Here is a 22951-nt window from a genome sequence, read left to right on the forward strand (position 1 = left end):
CTGGAGGCATTTTGTCAGGACGAACTAAGGGCATGCAGACTTTTGAACAGGGGTAATTTCATTTTTCTCTTTGTTGCCATGCTTTGTTTTATGATTGTGCCATTCTGTTATAACCTACAATTGAATATGAATCCCATAAGAAATAAAAGAAATGTGTTTTGCTTGCTCAATCATTTGTTTTTAAAAATTGTACATATATTACCAATTCTCTAAGGATATGCAAACTTTTAGCACAACTGTTCTGGAACTGTTTACAGCTTTAAAGGGATACTATAGTGCTAGGAATACAAATTTGCTCCCCCACACACCCCTCCCCCAACAGCACTTTAAGGTAACTCTTACTGTACTTACCCAATTCCAGCAACCATCTCCCCCGGTGCTTGGTTGGTGCACCCAGTAAGATGTGGAGTTAATGTGCATGGCAAGCGCATTAGGCCCTCCCCGTAGGAAATCATTGCTGCAATGCTTTCTTATAGGTTTTCTACTGATACAGTTTCCATCTAGAGCATGCGGATGTTCCGTGTTACTTAGGCGACCAAAAGTCGCCTATCAAGCACTAGAGGCAGTTTTAACCTTGCAATGTAATTGTGCAGTTTCTTAGAAACTGCAATAATTAACATTACAGGGTTAAGGGGAGAGGGACATTGCACCTAGACCACTTCAATTAGATGAAGTAGTCTGGGTGCCTATCAGTGCCCCTTTAAGATGGGAGCATAGTCTCTAAGTTGTTGGCTGGTAGTCACTCTTTTAGGTTCAACTAGGTAATGTACACCATATTATGTTATTGACACCTGTGAAAATGGAGTTATACCTTTTAATGGTTTGATCTTTGATCCCTCTCTTCCCTAGACTGATGGGTACTGATATATCATACTTGGGACACGGATATTATCAGGACAATAGATATGGGTACATTATGTTTATTTCAGCTTTATTTAAAACGTATTTGTCTCACCATGATACTCATAACTTGTTTGTTTCTTACTTAGCATATTGGTACTAGTCCATTCTTTTTTCGAGGCATACTAAAATCTGCAGTTTTTCCATTAGCATTCATGAAGATTTTGCTTTAATTTGACCTACAATCAAAGTATAGAACAGTTACTGTCACCTTCTCCCCTCCCAGGTATGGGAGGGATAGTGGTGAACACATGGGGACCTCAATGTGCCCTGTTGAACTATCTTCCATAAAGTCATGGCTAATCATTAGCATAGGAAGGAGCTTTTAGGGGATTTAAATTTGGTCATGTGATTCCGCAATTTCTATAGGTCTTTGATAAAGCAGCGTGTAGTACCAAAATGTGTGTCAGACCTTATTCACCTTCTTTTGCAGAGGGGATTCTGTACATTTACTCTGAAGCTTGAATGTAAGGCCATCTGGTGGCCACTCTCTTTTTTTCACACTTATATTGCCATTGCTGCTTTGTATCAATGAAGCGCAAATGCAGAGGGACACAAGATTAAGTGGGGAAGGGGGTATGAGGAGATAGACACCATTGGGGGGGGGGGGAGAGATAAAGGAATAGTGGGAGATGGAGAGATATACCAGGGTGAAATGTGGAGAGTGTTCACAAATGGGAAATACACACAACTTATCCTGTACTCTGACTGAGTACCTCCACCAGTATTAGGTCCTTGTCCCCACACTCACCTACCTCGTGCTCCCACGCCGCATCTCTCACTCACTCACTCCACGAGGACGCCATGTCGGAGAGCAACCACCCAGGCAGCGCGGTTGGTTCAATCACCCACGCCGACCGCTCGTGTTCATACGAACAGCACCTCTGTTCGCACAAACGCCACTTACCAGAAACAGAAGGAAGAACTCCATGCATAGAAATGCCACCTCTGTTCATGCGAACGCTACTCACCTATACTGTAGACAGAACCCCGTTCATATGGACGCTGGCTTCCTAACACAGCACGAACAGAAATCTGTTAGAACGCTGCTGCTTCCACGTGCGACCACACAGAAGGAAGAACGTCAAGGGAATCAAAGGGCACACGCACGCCAACACAGAGCCTTTTAAAGGTACAGGAGGTGGAGACCAGGGTGGAACCTCAATTAACAAGACCACTCACTTTCCCTATATGTCGCACACACCCTTCACTCTTCGCTCAGTTGTACTGTGCTCCTGATTGTGTAAAGACTGTCAGAGACTCTCCTGATGCATCCTGATCCTGACCCTGTTCCTGTATTTGACCCATGCCTGTATCATCACTTCTGAACCTGTGCCGCCTGTCCTGACCTTTGGCTTCCATGACTATTCTCTTTGTCTAATCCTTTGGTACTGCGGACTTGGTTCTTTACCTTCAGCATCTATCTGCATATTGGGCTCCATCCACTAAACTGTGTTTCCGACAGCCAGTCATGAACACTTGACTGGGGTCTCTCCATAATTCTTTCAGCAGACCAGGCTGCAGCTCTCTTATTCCAGGCAGGACGCATTGCCCCCTCTGCCTCTTCAGTTCCTCTCCCAACAGGTTTTAATACTTCTGTTCATAGTGGTTCGAGCTCATTTAGCTACTGCCTTTTTTAAGTTGTGGCTCTCAGGCCTAGCTCATTAGCACTTGCTCCTGGCTAGTTACAGGGACAATGACTGTCACTGGTATCCCTGAACATATCTACACAGGACACAACGTTCCAAAGGGAACTAACATACAATTATTTATTTTTGAACAAGGACTAACCTTTTCTGACTAGTCCTTAAGAATGTGGTAAAAACCATCAAAATATAAACCAACATCATAATACTGCATCAAATATATATGTACTTTGCATACATTCACAACTTTTCAAAATATAGAAATACACAGGTGTACAGATGCAACTGGTCAGTTTTTACACTTGTCTAATTTGCATATTAATTATACAATTCAATTCAATGCGTTTTCCATTTACACGAACAGAGGGCAATGGTGAGTCATAACAAGACGGAAAGAGTCAAACCTTGCAAACCCAAACCAGGGGGAAAAGCAGTCCGAATAGCCCCTGTGTACCTGCCTTCCCAAAAAGGAACCTCATTCCTGCCCATGCACCACAGTCGGTGGGAAGAAGGCTGACCTGCAGTCCTCCCAAAGTAATGGATGACATAAATAATAATTTGCTGTTTTACAACTACTGCAAAAATCAGGAGAGGGCTCTTTTGTATCCCTGAAATCACCTAATCAATCATCAATAAATTACGTGGCAACTGTAAAGCATATGTTGAAACAATTATTTATTACATTATACCCTGGTTTGTTTGTTGTATCAATATTTTACTTAACGCATATTGATAATTTTATTGTAAAATTTTAAATATTTCAATAAAAACAATTTGAAAAGATTTAGCCTTAAAATGATATTTTCTAACAGACATCTGTAGATTATGAATGGTATATGGTCTTATGAATGGTCTATTGAGGACCATTAGAAAAAAATGCCCATGGCACCAAATATTGTATACACCACCGTAATGGATTTTTTTTCCAGGTCTAAAAAAACAAATGGTATTATTATGTCACTAACGCTACAATAAGGCATGTTAGTTTGAATTAATGATAATAGATGTACACAGAATTGCATCCGGATGTGTTATGTTAATCAAATTAGGCCTAAGGGTGTTTGGATATCTCTGTAAAGTACAGTGACGTGTTTACAGTACAATTTGTACTGTATAAATACAGGTACGTGATTAAACAGTGCGTGGTCTTTGCATCGCTAGAGAGCTGAATAAGGCCGATTTTCGTACATAAAAGATTCTGGGCTGCAAAGTACATAATTGGCTCTGTATGAAAGGACAAAGAAACCTTAGATAAATAGCCTGAACAATGGTGAGAACACTTGGAGAAAATTAGGCCATCATCACTGATAACTATTATTTTCATATTCTTCTTTTTTTGTTTTTTTTTTGTTTAATAGAGCAGACAAAGGGCAATTTCCTGGGTGTTTGGCATTTTCGTGATGCTCCTTGTAACTGATTGCAGGGCGGCAGTACAGGTAAGTCAGTTATTATACATTTGATCATATGATTTTGTTTATATATATATATATATATATATATTTGTGTGTGTGTGTGTGTGTGTGTGTGTATGTGTATATATATATATATATATATATATATATATATATATATATTATAATTGATTTGATTTTCTTAAAAATAGGTTTTCACAGGAAACTGGGGACCCCAATCAATGTTGTATCTGAAAGGAAAACGTAAGTAAATATTTTATTGCACAAAGTGTGTGTGTGTGTGTGTGTATGTGTGTCTGTTGAAAATTTCTACAGAGTACTGCAAAATCAAACTATTCCAGTATTTTCTATTATAGTGTTGACAGGATAGTTTATGAATTTTATGACACATATATAACTTGGCGAAAGGTGTGAAAGGAGACCTGTCAATGCCATTGTTAGAATTGAATTCAAAGTGCATTTTAAATAGTTAGGTCACATTGTAGTGAATAATCACTTTAGAGGGCATTAAATTGTATCTATGTCTTCTGAAAGACAAACGGCTAACAAGTGATAGTTAAAAAGTTAATTAGTATTTTATATCATCTTCCTAGGCTTTAGTGCTATGCCATCGGTATGACAAGACTGCGTCTAAGGGTGTTGCAGTGCACTTTAAAGCTAAGAACTCTGGGTTGTGGAGTGTCTCATTTAGGGGCAGGCAGTTGCATGTGCAGACACTATATCTTGTCCAGGGCGACATGCTGTGTAAGGAAGAAGACAGCATTGAGTGATTTTCAGCTACATATATCTTGCACACAAATGCAAAGTTCCTGTGGGTTTCAGCGCTATACAGGAGTTTGGGAAAAAAAGATAAGACAGTCTTCAGTCTAATTATAAAAAAAATGTAAGGGGAACTGTCACTTTACTGGAATCTACAGCCTTGATAAAACATTGAAAATCACCTTTGCTCTGTTTTTATTTATATATGTCAGACATGTGCATTCAGATTTAGGATGAATCTATCTATCTTTTTATATATGTGTGTGTATATATATATATATATATATATATATATATATGTATATATTTATATTTGTGGTAGGGACACAAGAGGCTGGTAATCTAGCATAATGTAGCATAACGAAACATAAAAGTAGTGTGTAAGTCGGTTGTGGTGTGCATGTAAAATATAGAAGACCCGCCTATGAAATGTGTACAGAAAATTAGTTCTGAAATTGGGAGTGGAGAATTGGATACGTAATATGCTGATCATGATGCGGTTGCTGTAGAGAGGAAGGGAGCCCTATAAATAGCCGAACTAGCCCTTCCTACAACTTCAGCCTCCCACCATTACATATTTTTATATATAGTAGGCAAATGGTAATTTCAGGCAAAAAGCTTTTGCATAACTAGTATTCACTGAAAGCCATTTTACCTAACTAGTATTCAGCGAAACGTGCATTGGGACTTTCATAGACTCTGTGTGTGGTCGGGCCGATATGGGGTGATGCTGTGCACGAAGATACACCTCCTGCAGATATTTACTAGATTGGATCACACACAGAAATTTATCCTGCCTTTGTTATTTATTTATTTTTTATTTATTTTACCATATTTATTCTTCTCTCTCTTTTCCATTATATATTATTTTCTACCTAAGCTGTTTTGGGATTAGTAGCTTTAGGATGCAGTAAGAACAAAGGGGCGAGTGATCTAAGGATAGGTGCCCTCGAAGGCACAGACTAGGAATTGAATTCATAGATCTATTGTTATATTTTGATTTTGAGTTTTCCCTATTTAGCAGCTCTACCCTTCTACATAGTCACTTATTTGCTCCAAAGATCTGGGACTTTCTCATATCGGATATTTAATATTCTGCTATCAATCTTAGGCTAGCCAAGGACATAATTTGATTTAGTGACTATCTATGTAACTGGTTATATTAGAGTTCTATTTATCTGTCATCCTTTGGGTTGGGCTACATCAAGTTACAAATTAAGTTTAAACTATCAATATGGAACTTTATGATTTGTCTCCTATTTATTGATATAATACATGTTATATATCTTTTTGATGTTGTTGGATTGGATCCTTTATAAGACAGAAAAAATAAAGGTTATTTTTTAACTGCTATCAGATTGGATTTTGCTCTGTGCAACTTTTCTATACTCTATTCATTGGGTTCATGCCCTATTCTCGTTTCCAGCCTCTTTTTTTTTTTAATTAATATTGTTCTCCCTCCAAATGTATCTTTTTATTTAGTCAGCTCGACGATATTAAGCTCAGGAGACTGTGATGGCCTTCACCTTTTTCTGCTGTAGCCACTGGTGGGTCAACTTGGCCTTGTGCTTAGGGTCATTATCATGCTGGAAAGTCCAAGAGCGTCCCATGCGCAACCTTCATGCAGAAGAATGCAAATTGTCTGCCAGTATTTCCTGATAACATGCTGCATTCATCTTGATATAAATTTTCACAAGATTCTCTGTGACTTTAGAGCTCACCCCCCCCCCCCTCCACCCCCCACCCCAAAGCATCAGTGAGCCACCACCATGCTTCACAGTGGGGATGGTATTCTTTTCATTAAAGGCCTTGTCGACCATGAAGCTCTATTTTGGTCTTACAAGCAAAAAAATATATATAGTGTAGATTGTACAGGGTTAGATAGTATAGAATTCTAAAATGTATACACACTCGCAAACAGAGAGCTGTGGACCCAGCTCTGATATAAATCGCTTCTGGGTCCGTATAGGGGGTCGCCTGTACAATCTACACTATATTTGATTGTCTCTTATAGATATTAACACAATTGATGATAAAAGTGGGAACTCCCTCCTAAACTAAACCAAAAGGTGATCATTTATTTATTAGATAAGCCCTACATTTTTTGCTTGTATATTCTGTTGGTGATATTAAGTATTAAGTATTAGTAAGGAGTCACATGAATGTTTAGCTGCTCACAATATATGCAAATTCAATATAGGTTTGTATACTAAGCATTTATTCATAAACGCTAGTCCTTGTCCATACTTCACACTTTCTATTTTGGTCTAGTCACCCCAAACTACAGTGTGCCAGAAGCTATGAAGCATGTCAAGGTGTTGTCGGGTATATTGTAACCAAGCTTTTTTGTGGCATTGGCACAGTAAATGCTTATTTTTGGCAACTCGACCATGCAGCTCATTTTTCTTCAAGTATCGTCGTATTGTGCTCCTTGAAACAACCACACCATATTTTTTTTCCAGAGCATCCTGTATTTCTTCTCAGGTTACCCGTGGACATTTCAAACAATTCTGCTGGCAGTTGTGGCTGAAATCTTTCTCGGTCTACCTGACCTTGGCTTTTCCACTTCTTATTAAGTGATTGAACAGTACTGACTGGCATTTTCAAGGCTTTGGATATTTTTTATATAATTTTCCATCTTCCATTCCATTACCTTTTTACACAGGTCTTTTGATAGTTTTTTTTCTGCTCCCCACGGCTCAGTATCTAGCCTGCTCGGTCCATCCACGTGAGAGCTAACAAACTTATTGACTATTTATACACACACACTAATTGCAATTTAAAAAGTCACAGTTGTGGGAAATTAACCTTTAATTGCCATTTTTGACCTGTATGTGTCACCTTGTGTGTCTGTACCAAGGCCAAACATTCAAGGGTATGTAAACGTTTGATCAGGGTCATTTGGATGATATCTGTTATCATTATGATTTAAACAGAAGCCAAACAACTAATGGCTTCATATGATCACTACCTTTCAATAAAATCGCATTTTTAAAATATCTTTATATATTTCAGCTTACTTGCGTTAATTTCTGCTTTCAAACTGAAACCATTTAACCCCTTCATGTCACTGTGCGTCTGACTTTCTCCACTATAAATTTATGCTGCGCTCCTACAGTCTGGTTCTTTCCTCTTCAAAAGAAAACTACTTCAAAACACTCATGACCACACTCTCCTGCGAGCCCAAACGACTGTTTTATGCTTTTAACTCTCTTCTGCACCCTGTTGTGCCTCCTCCTCCTACCAACGTGACTGACACAAATTTTGCAACTCACTTCCCTGAGAAGATTTCTACAATCAGAGAAGAAATCTCTCATCTCTCTCCATCCACTACCAACGTTTCCATGAACCACACTTCCTCAGCTGTCCTATGCTCATTTGCATCCGCTACAGCAGAAGTGGTACCCCCCCCACCTGTTCCCTCAATCCTATTCCTTCATATCTCATCCGTACTTTGTCTCCTTCTCTTGCTCTGCCTATCTCTAAAACTTTTAATCTCTTTCTCTCCTCTGGCACATTTCCTTTATCCTTCAAACATGCAAATCCGATTCTGAAAAAGCCCAACCTTGACTCTAATTCCCCATCCAACTACTGCCCTATCTCGCTACTGCCGTTTGTCTCCAAGATCCTTGAGAGAGTTGTGTATGCGAGACTGCAGAATTCCTTGAATCCAACTCTCTGCTTGACAATCTGGATTCTGCACTCGTCACTCTGTTGAAACAGCTGTGACCAAAGTATCCAATGATCTTATTACTGCAAAATCCCATGGCCATTATTCTATCCTAATTCTCCTCAACCTTTCTGCTGCTTTTGACACTGTTGATCATCAACAGCTTTTCCTCATCCTCCGTAATCTCAGTTTACAAGATACCGCTCTCTCCTGGTGCTCTTACTACTTCTCCCAGCGCTCATTCAGTGTTTCTTTCTCTGGCTCTGCCTCTTCTCTCCAGTACCTCTCTGATGGTGTTCCCCAAGGGTATGTCATTGGTCCCCTATTTTTCTCAATCTAAATTGCCTCCCTTGGTAAACTCATCAGCTCCTTCGGCTTCCAGTATCATTTCTATGTGGATGACACAAATGTATATGTCCTCCCCTGATTTCTCACCACCCTTGACTCGTGTCTCTGACTGCCTCTCTGCTATTTCCAACTGGATGGCTGCTCATTTCCTTAAACTGAATCTGTCCAAAACAGAACTTCAGGTCTTCCCTCCCTCAAGTGTTGCTACTCCATTGTCTGTGTCCTCCAAGTCAATGGCGCTACCATCCGCTCTACCTCTAAGGCTTGTTGCCTAGGTGTTCTCTTTGACTCCGACCTCTCCTTCACCACTCATGTCCAATCAATCGCCAAATCATGCCGCTTCATCTCAAAAATGTTGCGCGCATCCAACCCTATTTAATGCCTGATACGGCAAAGGTGCTTGTCCATGCCGCTGTCCTCTCTCGCCTTGACTACTGTAATCTGGTTCTCAGTGGTCTTACGTGTTCCCGACTTCAGTCAAAAATGAATGTGGCAGGGAAGCTCATCTTCCTGTCCGCCCGCACCTCTCAAGCCTTCCCCCTTTGTCAGTCCCTACATTGGCTTCCCATAAGATATAGGACTCAATTTAAGATCCTGATACTTGCTTACAAATCTCTACACAATGCTGCTCTGACCTACTTATCCTTACTAATACACAAATATGTCCCATCTAGGCCCCTACTCTCTGCCGGAGACCTACGTCTAACCTCTGTTCATACTCCTACCTCTGATGCTCACTTTAAAGACTTCTCTGGGGCTGCACCTTTTGCATGGAACACCCTTCCCCTCTCTTAGACTTTCACCCACTCTCCACTCCTTCAAAAAATCTTTGAAAACATACTTCTTTAGGAAAGCATATAAATTAAACTGTAAACAGCTTTCCCTCCCCGCACCGTGATTCCGGTCCTACAACTGTCATCAAATAAAACAATAGGCCGTCAATGAATACAATCCTGGCAACCTACTTTTCTACCCTACCCTTACCTTTTGTGTCACTATACCCCATTCCCTCTAGCATGTAAGCTCATTGAGCAGGGCCCTCAATTCCTCTGTTCCTGTGTGTCCAAATCGTCTGGTTAAAAATACATGTCTGTTAGTCCACCCATTGTACTGAGTTACGGAACTTGTTGGCACTCTATAAATAATAATAATTATTAATATTTACTGCATAGCTTTGTACTATTGTAAGTTTCTTTTTCATATTTTACATGTAAACTAGAGTTACACATCCCACATAAAATTGGATTACATCCACTAAATTGCTTTACCGCTCCACTTCATTTTAAAGAGGACACTATATGCTCCAGAGGCATAACTAGAAACCACCGGCTCCTGGTGCAAAAACTGCACTGGGGCCTCCCATGTGTCTCATCCACCCACCAGCCCCTACACACATCTCATCTCATGAAAATGAAAAGACTGAAAAAGGGATTACAGAGAGGTCCTCCCCATCATCAGTCTCTATACCCCAAGAAATTGTTCATAATCATGGCTAAATTGCCAGTATAGAACATAAATGAAATATTGGTAAAATAATAAATTTTTATTAGTCCCTTCCAGGGAGAAAAAAACGACAACATAAGTGATACAAGTGTATATACAGTAGGTGAATATAAAAAATAGAAATCGCCTGTAATGTACTGGCTACGAGACACACCTTGTTATTAATATAGTTGCAACAATGTTTCTGCAGCTAAGTAGCTATTGGTGTGTATCGTGAGGATAAAAGGGTGTACTGGAGGGGATGAATGGGATATATGCTGGAATAAACAACACACTCAGACTGTGTAGTGTAGAGTGGTGTTTAAGTAGCAAAACGAACCCCTCAGCTAGGAGCCCACCCAGGTAAATAACGTACAGATAGACTAGACTAGAACCCTGATATCAAATACATAATCAGCTATGAGTTGAAGAACTTCATATCTCATAGAGGGGAACTAGGATAACATGATAGCCTGAAAAATGTAGGCTCCTAGGGTACCGTCATTAAGGGTATTGCAGATAATAAAATGCTGCTTGAATACCAATATGCACCTAAATACCAATCAGAAGTCTAAATAATAAATCAGCAAAACAGCCAGATAGAGCAATCTGAGAGTCCTGGTCTCTAGAGGAAAAACCTCTCCCGGTGAGGATACAGATTCCCAATATATACAGGATACAGATTCCCAGATACAGATTCCCAACGGTAATAACTCTTAATCTAGGTGCTAATCTGAAGTCTGATTGCTAAGTCAGCGAGACGGCCAGTACAATTGGACTGATAATCTTACTATGTGGAGGAAAAGCCCTCTCTCCTAGTTGGAGTACAGCAGACAGTTACCTAACCTAGTCTTTAGACCAAGTGGTCCTGGTAATAACTTTTCTAATCAGAAGTCTGATTGCAAGGTTAGCTAGACGGCCAGTAAGAGTGAGCTGCAAATCTGAGTATGTGGAGGAGAAACACCTCCTAGTTAGAGTGCAGCAGCCAGTATCCTGAACTCATCTTGGACCAAGTGGTCCCGGTAATAATTCAATAAGAGTACGGCAGACAGTTTTCTAAACTAATCTTAGACCCAGTGGTCCCGGTGAAAAACTCAACGCGCCTTTCGGCGCTGGCGTTGCGCCTTTGTCAAGAGCTAACCTTGCAATCAGACTTCTGATTAGAAAAGTTATTACCAGGACCACTTGGTCTAAAGACTAGGTTAGGTAACTGTCTGCTGTACTCCAACTAGGAGAGAGGGCTTTTCCTCCACATAGTAAGATTATCAGTCCAATTGTACTGGCCGTCTCGCTGACTTAGCAATCAGACTTCAGATTAGCACCTAGATTAAGAGTTATTACCGATCAGATTGGGAATCTGTATCCTCACCAGGAGAGGTTTTTCCTCTAGAGACCAGGACTCTCAGATTGCTCTATCTGGCTGTTTTGCTGATTTATTATTTAGACTTCTGATTGGTATTTAGGTGCATATTGGTATTCAAGCAGCATTTTATTATCTGGAATACCCTTAATGACGGTACCCTAGGAGCCTACATTTTTCAGGCTATTATGTTATCCTAGTTCCCCTCTATGAGATATGAAGTTCTTCAACTCATAGCTGATTATGTATTTGATATCAGGGTTCTAGTCTAGTCTATCTGTACGTTATTTACCTGGGTGGGCTCCTAGCTGAGGGGTTCGTTTTGCTACTTAAACACCACTCTACACTACACAGTCTGAGTGTGTTGTTTATTCCAGCATATATCCCATTCATCCACTCCAGTACACCCTTTTATCCTCACGATACACACCAATAGCTACTTAGCTGCAGAAACATTGTTGCAACTATATTAATAACAAGGTGTGTCTCGTAGCCAGTACATTACAGGCGATTTCTATTTTTTATATTCACCTACTGTATATGCACTTGTATCACTTATGTTGTCGTTTTTTCTCCCTGGAAGGGACTAATAAAAATTTATTATTTTACCAATATTTCATTTATGTTCTATACTGGCAATTTAGCCATGATTATGAACAATTTCTTGGGGTATAGAGACTGATGATGGGGAGGACCTCTCTGTAATCCCTTTTTCAGTCTTTTCATTTTCATATTCATACTCGTTGGGTTATGCCCACATACCCTGCAACCTTACCAACTCCAGTGTAGGATTTTCTTTTCTTCCACTGGATGTTGTGTCTTTTCTTTCACATCTCATCTCAGTCCCTCCATGTTTCTTACCCATCCCCCAGCCACCCCATGTTTCTCTTCCACCCAGCTCCTCCGGTGTTTCTCCAACCCCCATACATTTGTAACAGACAAACACACACTGAAAGACACTCACACTGACAGACAGACACTGACACACACTGACGGACACTGACAATGACAGACAGTCACTCACACGGACAGACACACACTTAAAGACAGACACACTAACACTGACAGACACACACACACTAACACTGACAGACACACACACACTAACACTGACAGACACACACACACTTACTGACTGACAAACACACACACTGTCAGACACACACACAGATTGTCAGACACATTCACACACTCTTGCACACTCACAATTTTTTGAGGACACCCCAGCCTTCCTACCTTTTGGAGAGCTGGTGTGGGTTCTCTCCCTGGGGTCCAGTGCGGGGCTGTGCTGTAATCTGGCATTTCCTCTCTCCTCTTGCGCACTGTTTAGTATGCATGGGCCGGAATTACATCATATTTCGGCTCCCGACATCACAGAGGGCACGCAAGGGAGGAGAGAGGAAATGCCAAATCAGTCTCCCTGGCCTCCCACACTGCCACCTGCCTCCTGTCCTCCCACCCCCTTGCAGTATATAACGGCAGAGTAGGCACCTGCCATCCAGGTAAGCAGGTGTCTACTCTGCCTCATTGCGTAGGAGTGGATTCGGGGGTTCCCTAAGATGGCCAGATGGCCACCTCCTGGGCCCCCTGTGAGAGGACTCATCTCGGCACCCCCACCTTTGGCGGCTCACGGTCGCAGGTGTCAGCAGGGTCATCCCTGGAGTGAAGGGCCAGGTCACAGCTGTGACCCTTGTGACCACTGATAGGCACTCAGACCACTTCATCTCATTAAAGTCTGGCTGCAGTGCCCCTGATCCCTTAACCCTGCATAGTAAAATATTGCAGTGTTAGAGAAACTGCAATGCTTACATTGCAGAGTTAAGACTGCCTCTATACCAGGTGTCCTCCAGCGTCAAGAACAAACCTTTGCATTAATTAGGCCTTTCCAATAGGAAAACATTAACATCTTTGGCTTTCATATGGGGAATGCCTAATAAGTGTGGGGTGCATGCGCATTAGCTTCCCCCATTGACTGACTTTGGACGGGCCCTTTCCAGCACTGATGTCCCTTGGCACTGTAATAAGAAAAAACATCAAGGAGAGGTAGCTACTGGGACAGAGGGACACTATACACCCTGTTCCAAATTATAATGCAAATTGTATTTTTCTCGTTTACCTAAATAATTCATGTAAATAACAGTCAGCATAATTCTCATGTTATCAACTATTAAGAGTACAATTCAAATTTTATTGAACAAACCTAACATAAAAAACTTACAAAGCACTGTTCCAAATTATTACGCACAGTAAGTTTCAAAACACTTTATAGGTTGTAAAGAACTGAAAATTGTGATTTGTTGTGTTTGCAGCATATTTACTGAAATCAAAAGCTATTTCAATCAAACTTACAACAACATTTTAACTTTTTACACATTTTAACTGGTCACGTTACATTTTAATATAGGACCCCTTATTTGATAGCAGCTTCACAAGTCTTGCATCCATTGAACTTGTGAGTTTTTGGACAGTTTCTGCTTGAATTTGTTTGCAAGATGTCAGAATAGCCTCCCAGAGCTGATGTTTGGATGTAAACTGCCTCCCACCCTCATAGATCTTTTGCTTGAGGATGCTCCAAAGGTTCTCAATAGGATTGAGAGCAGGGGAGGATGGAGGCTACACTATACCTTTCTCTCCTTTTATCCCCATAGCCATTGATGCAGAGGTATTCTTTGCAGCATTGTAACCGCGGCTGGTTCCCTTATTTACCACTATAATGTCTTAAAGCATAGAACTTAGCAGGGCTAACCACACAGATATCTTATCCATAATTTTATATAGTTAGTGTAAGAGATCCTCTATTAGTGTAAGAGATCCTCTATATATAAATAATTGAGAATACAATATAAAATAAGGATTGTCTTGGAAGCAATAAAGTTTTGTCTTTTAGATATTTATTATATAAAAATATAAATATAGACATATAAAACCTATTATAGCAGAGTTTATAAGATTAAACTAAATGCTTGCAAATATCATTCAAAGGTTAACATACCCTTCTGAAGATGTCATCATGTCAGCCTCATCTGTCATTTTAAGTTGGAGCAGCGTCTGTCTCCAAGTCTCTCCTCTGTGTCTTAACATTTAAAAGTACACCTATTTATAACTTAGGTGTCTCAATTTTAGGGTTACCGTAGTTCATATATGAAAAAGTAACACTTCTTTTACTTTAATCATTTTAGGACTGCTATGCATTTTTGCTGCTATGCAATGGTATTTTAGCAGCGGCTCTCTTGATCCAATGCATAGATCTGGCAGAAATCTTCCTCAATGTGCCTTTATCTGCACAAACCCGTCTGTGCTCTGAATCAGCCACAAATCTCTTAATAGTGCGATGATCACGCTTAAGTTTTTGTGAAATATCTAATGTTTTCATACCTCGTCCAAGGCATTGAACTATTTCACTCTTTTCGGCAGCAGAGAGATCCTTTTTCTTCCCCATATTGCATGAAAATGGTGCTCTGCTTAATAATGTGGAACACCCTCCTTTAGTAGTTTTTCCTTAAATTGGGCTCACCAGGCAATCTAACTAGCATGGGTGTCCAAGATTGTTTTCAGTGATCAAAAGAGCCCTGAGACACAATGCCATACATGAGTTAAATTAAAAAACTAAATATTTAATCTTTGTGACACTTAAATAGAATTTGCATAAATTTGGAACAGGGTGTAGTTCTTGCATTTTTTGTTTAATGCCCCAAACATTTATTATACTATGTATTATAGAACTTATAGATATGTTCATTGTATTCAGCTTTCTGTGGATTCAGATTTATTTTATTTATATTGTATTTATTTCTAAAAATTAAAGGAACACTCTAAGCACCATAACCACTGCTGCGTCCATAGAGCCAGGAGTGCCTATACCTCTTCCCCCAGTGTAAGTAGTCAAACTGTTTCAGAACATTTTGACTTTTTACTTGGGGTCCACTGGTCACCGATTCCCACCTCTCTGCAGCCTTCAGGAAAACTGGAAGCTATTAGCTCATTGGATGTAAGCATCAGCCAATTGCTCCCAGCCAATGAGCTAAGAGCTTACGGTTCTCCTGGAGGCTACACTAATGCAATTTGACTATTTACAATTGGAGTGAAAGGACACTCCTGGAACCATGAGAACCACAGCTCATTAAGCTTGGAATATTAATTTAAAGTCCATTCATTTACGTGTCTGGATGGGTGCCTTTTTTGAACTGACTTATACAAATTTTAATTAAAAAATAATTTGTTGCCCACAAAATAGAAATAATATTAATAGGCTTTATCACTTATATTTTAGATGGCAGACGAAATACAGTGGAAAGTGAAGGCGAATTTTCTGGTTTGGCATTAATCAGTTGGACAAACTATATCAATAGTTTGATTGGTATGTTCTCAAAATATTATTGTCTGAATTATTTATTTATTTATAAAATATTTTACCAGGAAAGAAACATTGAGATTTCTCTAATTTTCAAGTATGTCCTGGGTCCTCAAAACATTCCATTGATACAATACGGTACAATAAAATAGAAAAACAATATTAATACACAATATATACAAAATTTAACATAGAACAGGTAGTCAATATATAATCAACCATGACAGGTGTATTCTCTTTTGAGGTATGTAGAGAGGGATCTCTTAAAGGAATTTAGGCTTGGGGAAGATTTGAAAGTGTGCGGGAGGTCGTTCCATTATTGCGGTGCTCTGTAGGAAAAGGAGGATCGTGCTGGTACTGGAACGGAGGTTATAGGAGGTGGGAACAGCCAGGAGAGCATTCTGCTCAGGTTGGGTTGGAGCTTCCCAGAAAAGCTCTTAAAAACAAGGCTGGAAAGATGATGGGTGCGTCTGGATTCCAGCGACAGCCAGTTTAGTTATTTAAGCATGTCACAATGGTGGGTTCTGTAATTACATTGTAGCACAAATCGGCAGAACAAGTTATACAATGTATTAAGTTTATTAAGGTGGGTCTGCAGTGCAGGTGCATATACTACATCCCCATAATCAATTATTGGCATCAGCATTTGCTGAACAATCTTTTCCTTTACTGTAGGGCTTAGGCAGGATTTGCTTCTGTACAGGGCACCTAGTTTTGGATAAAGTTTTGATGCAAGTTTTTCTATGTAGAGGCCAAAAGATAGATTGGGGTCTAACAACATAACCAAGTATTTGAAAGAGTGGACTGCGGTCAGTGTGCTATTTGATTTTATTTTGATGGATAGGTGGGATATGTGTAATTTGTGTAATTTAGGTACTGTTCCAAAGATCATTGTGACAGTTTTGTCAGTGTTCAGGAAGAGTTTGTTTTTTGTGATCCACTTTTCTACCTCTATAAACTGGTCTTGGAGCACAGCCTCAAGCTGCGGTAGATTGGATTTGCTTGCATAGATTACTGTGTCGTCTTCGTACATGTGTACATTTGAGGATTTGCAGACATTAGGCAAATCATTTATAAATAATTTGAATAGTAGGGGGCCGAGAATGGAACCTTGGGGAACACCACAAGTGACTGGGAGAGGGATGGAGTCGCTTTCAGAAATGGACACATACTGTGCGAAATCCGATACATATGATCGAAACCAGATTAGCCGACAATCATCAATACCGGAGTTTTTTAGTTTGTGCAGTAGAATGTCGTGGTCTTCTGTGTCAAAGGCCTTTGCAAAATCAATGAATGAGTTGCTATTCTCAACTGTGAACTAAAATGAATTTGCAAAGAGATAGAAGGAAGAGAATGATATAAATTATTATACTTACTCTATATAAAGCAAACTAAAAGATTGTATGTGGAGGCAAAACAAGTGTAGTGGTTATAGTGTCAGCAGTGCCCTGGCATGCAAACTAGTCAAGTGATTTTACAATGGTGTAACGTCTTACCTGGGGCTCAACACACATTGGCCAATGCCTCCTCTTAGTAGCCAGGAAAGCTGGAATCTGACCATATGAAAATGGTTTGACCGTAATGCACACTGTAAAAATAGTTTCCCATTGGCAATTTTAAATCTCAATGTGTAGTCATTTCAATGCCAATTACAGCCAGAGTTAGCAGCAAACAGTGAATCTCACAGTTCTAAAGTGTGTCCACCTGCTGTAAAGAACCAATATTTGAATTATGTCCCTAAAGTAAGCACATGTATAAATGTACCAGGTTTTTAGGAAAGTTATACGGTCAAATTAGAGACATGCCCTGATTTTGACATACCTGATATGTCTCAGCAGCAAAAGAAACAATTCTGTATACAGGTGGTCCTCACTTAAGGACCTACCTGTTTTACATTGGCTCACACTTACGACCAGCTCTCTAGCATGGAAATTCAAGGGATTCCACACGTTAGAGCTGGTCTATGTTCAGGGAATTTTGCCCAAACATAGATTCACAGGATTCCCTGCGCCAGTAAACTGGTCTATGCTCGGGGGAATTCCCCCAAAGGTAGACCTGCTCTTTTGCGCACCCTTGCTAGCGCATCCTCACTTACCGACCAATTTGCTTTATGACCGGGTTGTAAGAACGGAACCCGGTCGGTAAGTGAGGACAGCCTGTGATAAAAAAAAAATCCTGTATAATTATTTGTAAATGTTATTTTATTTTAACCGTAAATGTCATTCTAACCCTAAACCAACATTACTCTAACATTGATTCTAACACAAATGCTAACCTTAATGGGATACTTTAGGGTACATAACTACTGTAGTGTACTAAAGTAGTTATGGTGACAGGGGCCCCAAGACACCATCCACCAGTAACGCACCACAGAATTTAAGATTTAACAGTTACTTTGCTGTGTCAGGGGACCACAGTCCTTTCAGTCTGAATTGGTCTAATAAAGTGGAGGTTCATACTTCCTCATTATCAAACCAACTAATTCTGGATTGAAACAGTATTCATATTGACACACTCAGCAAGTGATTACTGTTTAAACCTGGAAAGAATTGGTACGACAATGTGAAAATATAAACTTCAAATTTATCAAGTGAGACCGGAAGGATCACAGGCACACAACACAGCAAGGTAACAGACTGTCGGCACACAGTTTGAAAGATTATTGGCAGAACTCGCACAGGAACTTTGGTTGTCGAAATCGCTACAACGCACTCAAGTGATTTTGGTGAACAGAATTTCATTTTAATCCCTAATTACAAACCTATGACTATTTCTAACATTACAATTCTTGCACGAGCCATAGCTGAATTATTCATAAGGCAGACACCTAGAGTCCATTGGCGCCATAAATATACTTGGGCAAGCTTCAACATTGCTATGATAAGAGTGAAGGGAGAGGCCCAAAACTGGAAAATTACCTAATGACCTTGGAGTTCGTATTCATTCCAGTCTACCCTAATCCTTAGAACGCTAAGTATAACTCAGTTATCACTAACTAATGATAATTAACCCATACCCTAACTAACTCTAGCTAATTCTAACCCTTGCTAGCTCTAACCCTAAAATGGAAGTTTAGGCTGAGTGATGGCTGTGAGAGTAAGTCACAGAGATCACACAGCGGCAAGGCATGAATCTCTATGATTGGCTCTTAGGGCAATCACTAAGCCTCAGAGCCAATTTAGGTCTATTGCCCGACTGCCTAACATGTAAGGCATACACAAATAGCCTGCTGCATGCCTCTCCTGATATGTAGCAGGTACAGAGACTACCTCCTGCCCTGAAGCTTGGGTTGAGAAATCCAATCGCTCTAATGATCTTTCATGGTAATGTTATCAGTTCACAGTTATCAATTTACTCAATGTATTGCTAGACTGTGTGAGAACTGTGACATCCTCTAATGCCTCTTTGCAAGCTGTGATCAGTATGTATCAACCTTGCCACCAATGATTTGCTATGGAAAATGGTATTTGGCCACTTTGCATGGTGCCAAAGTAACAATATGCATAGGACAGTCCCAGTAGGACTATTGCAGGACACCTTTCGCCCTGTGAGACTTTGCAATTTGGGGGCATTTAAACATCTGACGTATATTGTATGGCCGCTGTCACAAAGTTTATAAGTCATGGGGACATTTAGTATAAATCTGTCATCACAAAAGGGCTAAATTATATATATTGTTTGAGTGCTACTGTAATTGAACGGCATCAAAAAGAGTATTTGAATAAACTTATATCAGGTTTGCTCAATGAACTAGGAATTGTGAGAAACAGACAAGAAATTTATAATGTAGGTAAAAATTGGCTATATGGAAAATAGATCCCCAAATATGTAAAATGTTAAATTCAATGGTCAGGTTCTGAAAATTTCTGGCTAGAAAATCATCCTAAAAAGTGTTCTGCACTTAATGCTGCAACTAATAAAAACTTGTATATGTTATTATAGTCCTATATCGAAAATGCATATCTCTGCTGCAATTCCCTCTTAGCTGGAAGAAGAACCTTTTAGTGTTTATAGTACCTATCCCCAGACATTAAACAACACATAATGTTGGGGAGAACTGTTTTTACTGAGAACAATGCAGGTTTATATATACAGACCCCAAGAAAGGGGTCTCTAGTAAAAGGATAGCTGATCCCGCCCTGGCAGTTCTGTGTTTGGGAGAGGGTTGCAACATTCACCATTTATTTCTAATTATCTCCCAGGCACAGAGCAGCCCAAAATCACAACATAACAAGCACGAACGCCCACACATAATACATCTCCAAATAACCTGAGTTGGAGCAAACCAATCTGGGTAAATAGGACTCTGATCCATGGGGAATTGTGGAAACGTCATGCAGTCAAAGTTTGGACTGGCCGCTATGAAGGTCCTGGCTGAAAATAGTTCCAGACCGGTTGCACCTAGGTCCCAGTCATTTTACAGGGGGCTCCTGTAGGATGAAGAAGGGGGACTCCCCATGGCTCTTAGGGAGCGATTGTTTCTAGCAATGCCCTGTACCTCTGTGCTCTCCTAGCCCTCTGGTAAGGGGGTCAAAACAGTGGGACAAATCAACCAGGATGAGATGATGCTTGCGGCCAAGCTGGAGATTTAGAAGAAGAAACATGGTCAGGTCCCGCTGAAGGCATTGCGTTATTCCTGCTTCTACTGGCTGCTAGTGGGCACAGTGTGGGGGATGGGTGTGTGTGTTCTATTGAGCTACATGGAGGGGAAGGTTGATAGAGCCAAGGGAAGTGAAATGGTCTTTTATGAAACTTTAAATGGGTAGAAGGCATCCACCACAATTTTTTCTTTTTTCATAGAGGTTTTTCGATTTGAGAATAATGCAAATAAATATCAAATACACAAGATAACCATTTCACCAATATTTAAACTATTTAAACATTTCTTTCTTTCAGGTTATCAGAAATCGAAACAGACTTTGGAACAACTTTTCAAAAAAGACTTCTAGTGATGGACTGACTGCAAATTATTCCTTTTTATGTTTTATGCCTCTACGCTTGTCCTGTTATCTGAGCAATATTTTATCTGATACATATTCATTCATTACACAACAAATGGTATCTATACAATCCATCTCTTGATTTGTTAATGTGCAGTGATATTGGAACAATCAATAAAATCATGTTGATTAGAAAGGCAATCGTTTTTTTATGTTTCAGCAGTTAGTTTACAATGAATGTACAGACCATTAACATAACACAACCACTAAATATTAGTAGAGTTTTTTTTTGCACAGTATGCCACAAATTTATTAAAAAAATTGATCTAAATACCATGCATAGCAATATGATGTGCATTTCTTAATGACTGTGAATTTTTACTTTGTAGTGTATAAAGCAGACGTCCAATTGGCCATTGCCCATCATAATCAATCATACCAATGCAACTCAGTCCCCAAACTGCTATTGAATCGATATGTTGGATAATTTTCCCTAGGAAATCTTAGTGAATGTAATGATCTTGGGTTCTCCTTAGTATCACTACCTTCATACAGATGCAATGCATTTCTAATATAGGTTATTATTTATATGCTACTAAAATAAATACCATGATAAACAGGAACTGTGGTATCATGAAACCAAAGGCGTTACTCCAAGTCCAGTCTTCTTGCGCATACTTCCTCCAAGGTAGAAGCATGACAATGGACTTATTACAGAAGTTTCCTAAAACAGGATTCCATTCAATACGCATTATCATCTCATTTCTTCCTGACTGATCATACTATGGATTAAGAAAGTATCTACTGACTTACTGAGCCTTGGTTTGGGTTATCTCATGTGGCAGCACGACAAACCTTTTGACGAAAATGTTTGACGAGCCTCCTAGTTCTGCATTTTTGTGTTATATTTAAAAAGCAAAGCCTTAGTAGCAGCTTCCACCAATAGACTGTCTTTATTAAAGATCGGGTAGCAAGTAGGAACCTACCTGCGGATCTGATAACCTTAGGTTTATGTTGTTGTTGCCTTATATGAGCCACACTGAATACGCAGTACAATTGCTGAAAAATCAAAAAGCATGGAAAATTGTTGTTTTGAAGAAAGACAATAAAACTTGAACGTGTTTACTTTAGGGGTGATATGATAACATTATACAAATATAAAAAGGGCTAGTACAAACCGCTCTCTGGAAACGTCTTCATTAATAGAACTGCACAAAGGACAAGAAGTCACCTATTTAGAAAGCAGGTTTCACTTACTGGGAGGGAAAGAGATCTCTACATTAAAGAGACACTATAGGCACCAAAACAACTTTAGCTTAATGAAGCACTTTTTGTGCATAGATCATGTCCCTGTAGTCTTACTGCTGAAATCTCTGCCATTTAGTTGTTAAATCACTGTTGACATGGCCCTAGTCACACCTCCATGCACACCTTCCTATGCACTTCCTGTAAAGAGAGATTTAACATTAAAACTTCCTTTATTGCACAGTCTGTCTCATTTAGAATTTGGTATTTCCTGCTCTGTCACAGAAACAAAAGTGACTTAACTCTTAAATGGGACAGAATTGAACAGTGAGACTGCAGGGGCACGACCTATGCACTAAAACTGCTTCATTAAGCTAAAGTTGCTCTGGTGCTTAGAGTGTCCATTTAAGGATATAATAAGTAATATGTTGTGTAACAGCTTATTTATCCAGCAAGAAATCTAAAAATCAAAAGTCATTTACATACAGTGGGTGGAATGATTCGGTTCAGGGTTAAATATGATGGTATTGAGGTAGATGGAGTAACTGTGGAGATAAAAGTGTACAAGCACCTAGTGCAATATTGTACTGTATAATAATAATTCAACATACAGTATATAACTCAGTACTCACAAGGAGGGAGCCAATTGGAAATGGCTCAGTCCAGACGCCTGTGGGATAGTTAGAAGGGATCCCACTCCCTTCCAAAGTGCAGGTGGTGCTCCGCAACTCTCAAAAAGGAATGTCCACACCAATATAAAATTGGGGACTAAGTCCTTTTATTGATAGAGTAAAAAGTGGATATACAACAAAGTAAAATGAAATAAAAACAACAA

The 22951-nt window shown here is 39.7% G+C and overlaps 1 protein-coding gene across 1 annotated transcript; it reads left to right on the plus strand.

Annotated features, from left to right (window-relative positions):
• Positions 1–3715: 3715 nt before the first annotated feature.
• On the plus strand, positions 3716–21030 carry LOC134578956 (spexin prohormone 2-like). The gene is made up of 5 exons (XM_063438055.1): positions 3716–3816; positions 3905–3982; positions 4150–4201; positions 15848–15934; positions 20828–21030. Exons 1-5 carry the CDS (start codon positions 3814–3816, stop codon positions 20878–20880), a joined length of 273 nt encoding a protein of 90 aa, XP_063294125.1. The 5' UTR covers positions 3716–3813; the 3' UTR covers positions 20881–21030.
• The last annotated feature ends 1921 nt before the right edge of the window (positions 21031–22951 follow it).

This window comes from Pelobates fuscus, chromosome 12, assembly GCF_036172605.1.
Source record: "Pelobates fuscus isolate aPelFus1 chromosome 12, aPelFus1.pri, whole genome shotgun sequence".
Taxonomy (NCBI): Eukaryota; Metazoa; Chordata; class Amphibia; order Anura; family Pelobatidae; genus Pelobates; species Pelobates fuscus.